Below are 8,604 nucleotides of genomic sequence, written 5' to 3' on the forward strand. Positions count from 1 at the left end.
TATCTGTAGTATAGCAAGAGGAGTTCTGGGTTCAACAAGTAAATACCGCAAGGATTTATAGGGAAAAATAAAATAAATCAATTGCTTCATGTCATTGCTATGCTAATTTTAGGGCTTAGAGCTGAAGTTGGGAAATGGTCTGGTTTTGTCTTTGAGTGCAGGTGCAGTACCCGCAGTTCCCTGGGCAGAGCTGGGGGTAGGATTGGGGAAACCTCCTGGAGGTGTGTTTTTAGGTCTGAAATGTTATTAGGTTAAGTGGTGGGCATCCAATTTTGTTTTGTACCTTGATTATGTTGTTCTTTCAGAATCTCTGTTATTACTGACTAGTAGTAGGCTGATAACTGATACCAGCAATCTTTTGGACTCAGCATCCTGGCCATATAAAATAAACTAAGTCAAGATATGGGGAAGAGAGAACATTATTCCTAACTATGTCATTCTGAAGAGCAGATAGACTTGACCTTACTCCTAAGGGCTGTACCACATCACTACCAACATCCCCTGCCTCTGCAGAGAAGGACTGGGGAATGTCTTCTCTTTTATTTGGGGCCAAGTTTGGTCATTATACTTGATACGGTTACTTGTGTGTGGGGTTATTTCTTTGAATTTTCATTGTTGTCATTTTGGATGCAATTTTCCTAATTCTGGATATTTCATTTTTAGCAGTTCACATGTCTTCTGCTTTTCTAAAAATCTTCATAATCATCAGATTCACAATATTATATACAATGTATACAATGTGTATACAATGCACATATATTTTGTACTATAATTTGTTTAGCCATTCTTCAATAAAAGCGTTCTCATCTTTGTTTCTTGTTCTTTGCTAGCACAAAAAATGCTACTTCTTTATTTTATAAATTTAATTTGGCATAAATGGATTCTTTAGAGAGAGGCAGTGTGTCAAAATGGTTAAAGATTTGATCTTGAAGAGCTTACACCAAGCCCTGACATTGATACACATTCACATAGCCAGTCAGTGCTCTGAGAAGCTCCGGCCTTTAGGTACCTACTTACCCCAACAGACAAAGTGGCCTGAACTAGCTAAATCACAGCTCTGATCCCTATCCTTAGCCTGTGGTTTCCTATCGTTTTTAAAATCAGCAAAGGTTAGAGCTGGAGTAGCAATTCCTTAGTTTTCTTCTACCTTCTGAAGAATAAAATTATTGAAGCAAGATGAGAAAGTGTTAGGTGTTCTGCCTTTAGCAAAGAGAGAGCTTTATGTGTCTGGAAAATTCATATTCCCATTGAGGTTTGGAATTACTTTCAGAATTCTTATTTCTTATTTTTTCTGTTTGTCTTTGTGATGAAACTATCTTGTGTCTGCATTGGTCTCCTTTGAGCTTCATTCCAAATATTCTCCACCTTATTTCCCCCACTGTTTATGCTTGGGTCCCTGTCTCAATAGATAGAGAGCTGGTCCTGGAGTAAGATCCGAGTTCAGGTCCTATCTCAGGCACTCTTGGCCCCAGGGTTTCCCCTCCCTGGGGCCAAGAGCAGGGAGCGCCCTTGCAGGAGCTCATAACCAAAAAAGAACCCGATCCTTTGTCTCTGGGTCCGCCGTTCTCTCCTCTGAGCCAAGTGCCTCCTGGGCCCTTAGGAAACCTTTGTCTCCCTCTCTAGGTTCCTCCTTTGAATATCCTCTGTGCCCTCTGAAGTCCTCTTTAGATGGGATGAGTCTCCAGAGGGCTTCTCAGTCACATCCCCAATTAATAGCCTGGGGAGACAACAGACCTTCCTGTTCATTAACAAGCACACCCGGCCTAACTGGAGGAGTTGGCGTGGATCCATCTGTGTCAGCCATGGCCTAAGAGACATTGTGCCAAGGTCAGGATAACATTCAGAAGTACAGCCCCTTTTCGTCCCTCTTACTGTTGCTTAAAGGCCAGGCGGACAGCATCCTGGTCAGTGACAAGGACTAGTATTTGTCCTTAAGCTTTTCTCTTGGGGGTGGGGGGTAAGGGAGAAGAAAAACCTATCACCATAGTCTAACTCAGCAGTCCAGAAGTTGTTTCCTCAAAATAAGTTTAATAATTCACATTTGTGGAGCTCTTTTAAGGGTCATGAAATTCTTTCTTCATTGTCACCCATTCTAGGAGGCAGGCAGTGAGAGTATTCTCTCCCTGGGACATCTCAGAACAATTAACTGAAGTAATGAGGGGCTAATAAGTCATGGTTCAAAGGCTGCTTTGGATTCCAAGTGGAACACTCTTCCTCCATACCACACTGCTTCAAAGGCTGATAAAGTTGACTTGAAAGCTGTCACTGAAGATGATTGGCAAATAAAAATATCATTCTATTATGAAGTTTTCCCCAAAATGGGAGGTAGAGTTGGGTGAATTCAATCTCTTTAGAATCTTGCCTAAGAGTTAAGCTTTAAGTGTCCCTAGAAATCCTAAGGCAGGAGAAAAAAACAGAGGGGGCAGAGGCCAGAGTGGAGAGAGAAAAAGTCCAGAAAGAGGTATTTGTAGGGGATGGGGGTGGTACAGAGCCCCCTTGCAGCCACCTCAACTACCAGTGTGGAATGGGACTCCTAGGAAGTACGCACAGATGAAGAACTATCTCTGGCTGGGGAGGTAAAAGGAGTCTTGGGGCTGGAGTAAATCTGGGAGGAGTAGGGAAGAAGGACTTTCTAGGGAATTTGTGGTCAAATACATGCTGACCAAGGGGCAGGAAGGCAGGAAGATTTCCCTCTCTTACATGCCCAGAAGTTATGGGGTATAAAAAGAAGGGCAGACGGACTTTGGTGAAGAAGTCAGGATGTGCCCAGAATGTGCCTTGTATTGGTAGAGCTCAGGTGGAAGGTGGTACAGCTCTAAGCTGCCAAGTTGTCCCAAGGGAGTCAGTTTCCTTGCTGCATGTTGACTTTGCACATGGGAGCATGGTGATCCAAGAAAAGCTCTTGGAATTGCTCGGGTTGTTAAAACTAATTGCTTTCCTGTCATTTCTAATGGGTCCTCCAGCAGAGTTTTGTAACTGGATGGACTTGGAATGTCTGCCATGAAAAAAGCTGAGCAGCATTCTGGTCATTGATGAGGGGCTTTTAAACTTTGAAGAGGGATTTTTTTTTTTTTTTTTTTTAAGAAGGGTTGTGAGGAGCTAGTGTCTTATTCTCATCTCCTTATCTTGTTCTAATGAATCTGATAACTTCCAGGTACATTTTATTGCTTCTCTGTGGCAGATTTTGAACTCTGATCCCCTCTTCTTGGCCCTAGCCTTGTGTGGTTCAGTGAACAAAACTTATTTTATAAATATATTTCTGTTTTTTCATTACTTTTCATTCCTCAATTTTTGCCAAAGGAATAATTGCTGTACCAATTTTACCAACTGATACCTGCTGTATCAATTTTAACCTTTATTATATTGAATGATCATGGGTTTAGTCCAGCCTCCTCATTTCCCGTGTAAAAAAATTCAGAAAGCATTTATTGTGTGTCCAGTTTGGATTGTCAATGTGTTATGGTGATACAAAAGAAAATAGCTCCTCCCTTTTGGGAATCTCATAATCCCCTCCAGGAATATTATGTGTGTATGTAGATAGAGAAACACACAGTGTTTGCAGAAAACTTCTAACTTGTGCGTCACAGAAGGCTTCCTATAGAACAAAGTTTTACTTTGAATAAAATAATTTATTCTATGATCTATTATCTTATTAGATTTGAAAAAATATGAGTTTCAGTTGACACATCTTGGTTCTTCAAGATGTTCTTAAATCCTGATCCTCATCAAAGGAAACTAGAAGTCCAAGATAGAGGTGAAGAAGGAGTTCATTATGGACATTTAGAAATACCAGGGCATAGGTAGCATATTATATGTAGAGAACAATTGGCTCCAGCTTGATTAGAAGGGAAGGAGGCTGCTTCAGGATGGAAGGAAGGAATAATATGAAATAAGCCTGGAAAGTGAGGTGAGACCTAGGTTGTAGAGAAGTCTAGAGTTGGTATTTTATATTTAATCCCAGCCATTAGCTAGCCACAAGAAATGTTGGCGTTGAGGAGTGATATGATCAGATCTTCTTTTTCTTAACCAAATCAAACTCTCAAATTTAGTGTAGTTTCTTTACCCCAACCCATCCCACAATACATCTAGGCTCTTCTGATTCAGTTTCCAATACATTCCTTTTATAGCTTTAATTTTTTCACTCTTCATTCCTTTGGCCTCCTGACTAACAAACTTTGTACTCCTTGAAAGTGTACTCTTTATTAAATGCTGTTGCTCTTTGCTTTTTGTTTCTGGAAGAAAAAATTTTTTTGACCCTTATGACCTTTAATGATGAATTTGCCAAAAATCTAAAACATGAAGATTTATATCCCTGTTCAAAGAAAAAAGAAAAAAAGGACTGCATAGGATACTTGAATCTCTGTGGTAGTTTTAAAAAGTTTTATATCATATCTTTTATTATTATTTATTTATATCAATATATTATGTATATTTATATATATAAGGCATCTCATGCTGCCTAAATTGCCTCCCCATTCCAGATAGCCATTCTATATATATATATATATATATATATATATTTTTTTTTTTTTTTTTTTTTTTTTTTTTTTAAAGAAAAAGGAGAGAAAATCAAAACTGACCAATATATTGGAAATTTCTGCTAACATATGTATTGTTACATATCTGTGGGCTCCCACTTCTTCAAAGGATTAGAAGAGATATCTTCTTACATCTCTTTTTGAGGGCCATGCTGTTTGTAATTTTGCAGCATTCATCTCTGATTGTTTTGTGGTTGATGGGGTAGTTCTAACACTGCCTGTGTCCTTTTCCAAACTTCCTTCTGAGACGATGTCTTTTCCTATCTCCCAGCTGGGGTTTGTGTATTTTTTTAATCAGTTTGGAACTTTCAGAGCTAGCCTGCTTTTCTGGTCTTTTTATATTTGCACCTCCCTCTCTCCACCCTCATTCTTTTCTACCAGTTTAAAAAAAAAAAAGCTGTCTTATTGACTTTCCTTCTCACAGAAAAAAATGATATCCCTGCTAATCCTTCTTTCTGACCTCTTCCCTTTTACATTTCTTGGGATCTTATTCCATCAGTCATGCTTCTTAAATTCTCTCTGATGGCTCCTTAACAAACATGCTTAATTATTGAACTCCCTGCTTTTTCAGCTGAAGAAACCAAGTCCTTGTCTCTACACATATGCATACGTACAGTTATTTACATATTCATGTAAGCAATCAAACACTGACTATTTTGATGAATGAAACTCTTAGTTTTTCAAGAAGTCTTTCCTATTGATGTGCTCATTACTTGTCTTTCTGACTATTTCTTTATCTTTCCAACAGGTATACAATAAAGGGCATCAGGAATCTGATTTTCTATGAATTGCCAACCTATCCTCATTTCTACAGTGAAGTCTGCAATATGCTGAAAGCCACTGGTGGTGGGAGGAAGCCACATGGACCTGCACTGTCTTATATTCAAAGTATGATGCCCAGAGATTGGCATCTGTGGTGGGTGTGGAACGGGCAGGCCAGATGCTTCAGTCCAAAAAGAATGTTCACCTCTTTATTACTGGAGAAAAATGAGTTGGACTTTGGTGACTAGGGCATAAGTCACCTGATCTGGTGCTGAATGGTTGTGATTCTGGAAGGCTGATGTTGAGGAAGATCTGGTATCATTTCTGCCTAAATACGTTTGATACATCTGAAACACTTCACCTTCTAATAGCATGTTTTAAAAGTTTGTATAAACCGAATTTTTGTAAATCAAGACTGTTTTAAATACTTTGGGCTGGGGTTTAGAGGCTCACATTTAAAAGAAGTACATAGTGGGATTTTTTCTGTAAATAATAAGAGTATTTTTGTAATTGTTCCCAACTTAATTTAAGTTGGTAAGTTTATACATTTTGTTTAGCAAGTTGTTAGAACGCAGGGCATACCTAAAATTGGTTGTGCCAGTCAGATGAGGGCAAAATAGCATGTGGTAGATAAACCCTTTGTTATTATATGTGAGGCAGAGAGGTGATGCATATAGAGCACTGGGCTCAGAGTCAGACCATCTGGGCATATCACTTAGTCTCTGCCTGCCTCAGTTTCCTCAGCTTCAAAATGAGGATAATAATAACATTTGCCTCCTAGGGTGGTTGTGAGAGTCAAATGTTTATTAAGCCATTACTATCTGTCAGGTACTGTGTGTAGGAAGCTGGGAATACAGATAAGAAAAAGAAAGAATCCCTGCTCTCAAGAAGGTTACAATCTAATGGGGGAAGACAGCACACAAAAGGAAGCTAGAAAGGGAAGGGGTGAGGTTGGCTGGATGGAAATCTGGTTTCCTGAAAATGAATCAAGTAAACATGCAGGTGGAAAGTAATTATATGTATTTAATTATAGTTTTTTATTTTCAAAATACATACAAAAATAATTTTCAATATTCACCTTTGCAAAACTTTGTGTTTCAAATTTTTCCTCATCCCTTCCTTTCCCCACCCCTATCTCTAGACAACAAGTAATCCAATATGTGTTAAACATGTGTAATTTTTGTATTTCCACATTTGTCATGCTGCACAAGAAAAATCAGATAAAAAGGGAAAAAATGAGAAGAAAAGCAAGCAAGCAAACAATAAAAAAGATGAAACTACTGTGTTGTGATCCACATTCAGTCCCCACAGTCTCTCTTTGGGTGCAGATGACTCTCCATCACAAGACTATTGGAACTGGCCTGAATCACCTCATTGCTGAAAAAAGGCATGTTCATCAGAGTTGGATCATCACATATTCTTGTTGCTGGGTACAATGTTCTCTTATTTCTACTCATTTCACTTAGTATCAGTCATGTAAGTCTCTCCAGGCCTCTCTGAAATCATACTGATGATCGTTTCTTACAGAACAATAATAGTCCAATACATTCGTATGCCATAATTTTTTCAGCCATTCTCCAATCAATGGGCATCCATTCAGTTTCTAGTTCCTTGCCATATAAAAAGGGCTGCCACAAAAATGATCTCTTTGGAATACACATCCAGTAGTAACACTGGAGAATGGCTTATACTCTTATAAATTTGAGTCAGTTCTCTATATATTTTAGAAATGAGGTCTCTTATCAGAACCCTTGGATTTAAATTTTTTTTTTCCAGTTTTCTGCTTCCCTTCTAATCTTGGCTGCAAATGTTTTGTTTGTCCAAAAACCTTTTAATTTAATATCAAAATGATCCATTTTTCATTTCATAATGTTGTCTAGCTTGCCTCTTTTTGTATTGCCAGTGCTTAGCATAGTGCCTGCCCACCAGAGGCATTTAATATATGATTGATGTTATGACAAAAGATATTGTAAACAGTTTGTATGTTTGGAACTCTTTTGCCTTGCCTTTGGACTCTTGTATATGGTCATTAGTGGTATCACTGGTCAAAGGAGATATTTAGGGTTTTTTGAGATTTTTTTTTTTTTTTTTAACATATACCATACTCCCTCTCTCTGTCTCTCTTCCCCCCTCCCCCTGCCCCTTCTTATCTCCCTCCTTCTCTGTTTCCCCTCACCTTATTCTCTAACATTCTGTTATCTGCAGGAAGCCTTCCCCGAACTCTCTTAATTCCAGTGCCTTCCCTCTGTTAAATATATACTATTTATCCTGTACATAATTTGCTTTGTTTACATGTTGTCTCCCTATTAGGTTGGAGCAAGGAGTGTCTTTTGCCTGTCTCCAGTGCTTTTCACAGTGACTATCACAGAGTAGGTGCTCAATAAATGTTTGTTTGATTGCTTCATCTCTTTCCTAAGCTCCAGTTCCATATCACCAATCATTTCTTGGATCCTTCTACTTTGATATCCCATTGGCATCTCAAAATAAGAGGACAGCTAGATAGGGCACACAGATGGTGCTATAGTGCACAGAGTGCTGGGTCTGAAATACTCATCTTTCTGATTTCAAATATGTCCTCAGAAACTACCTGTGTGATCCTGGCTAAGTCACCTTACTCTTCCTTAGTTTCCTCATCTGTCAAATAAGCTGAAGAAGGACATGGCAAATCACTTCAGTATCTTTGCCAGAAAAACCCCAAATGGGGTCACAAAGTGATGGATGTAACAAGAATCTCAAAACATTTCCAAAAGAGAAATTAATTATTTTCTCTCTAAACCTGCCTCTCTAACTTAACTATTTTGTCAAAGGTACCCAGATGCTGCTGAATGTCTTTCCATGATGGGAAGGCAGATGATAAACCAAAAGATGAAAAGGTAGATGTTCTCCTTGGAGTATAAGCCCTTCAAGGATTTTCATTGCACCACGGAGGCCTGACATGATGCCTAGTGTACAGCAGGCATTTAAAATGCTAGCCAAATGAATGAATGAAAAACCAGCTAAGGGGACTCAAAGTGGATAATTAAATAAGAGAACTTGGAGGGAGAAGTGGCCTGAAGTTAAGTAACCCCTGAAAAGGTCAGTAGTGTCAAAAGCTACAGGATGATCATGGAAGGTGCAGCTGAAAGAGTCATAGGATTTAGCAATTGATTTTTTTTTAATCTTAAAGAAAAAAAATCAGTAGAATAAGAACAATTATAAGGGGCTGAAAGGTGAGTGGTGAGGAAATGGAACATAGACTTGTCTAAGGTTTGCATTCTGACTTTTGCTTGCACTTATTGGTTGTTTGACATAGGGTAAGTCACTT

The 8,604-nt window shown here is 38.7% G+C and overlaps 1 protein-coding gene across 1 annotated transcript in view; it reads left to right on the forward strand.

Annotated features, from left to right (window-relative positions):
• Positions 1–5,658, forward strand: part of UTP25 (UTP25 small subunit processome component) — a 41,820-nt gene extending 36,162 nt beyond the window's left edge. The window contains 2 exon segments of the mRNA XM_074270181.1: positions 5,287–5,387; positions 5,390–5,658. Coding sequence (XP_074126282.1) covers positions 5,287–5,387; positions 5,390–5,529 — 241 coding nt within the window. The 3' untranslated portion in view covers positions 5,530–5,658.
• Positions 5,659–8,604: the final 2,946 nt, after the last annotated feature.

The sequence above is a fragment of the Sminthopsis crassicaudata genome, chromosome 5, assembly GCF_048593235.1.
Source record: "Sminthopsis crassicaudata isolate SCR6 chromosome 5, ASM4859323v1, whole genome shotgun sequence".
Lineage (NCBI taxonomy): Eukaryota > Metazoa > Chordata > Mammalia > Dasyuromorphia > Dasyuridae > Sminthopsis > Sminthopsis crassicaudata.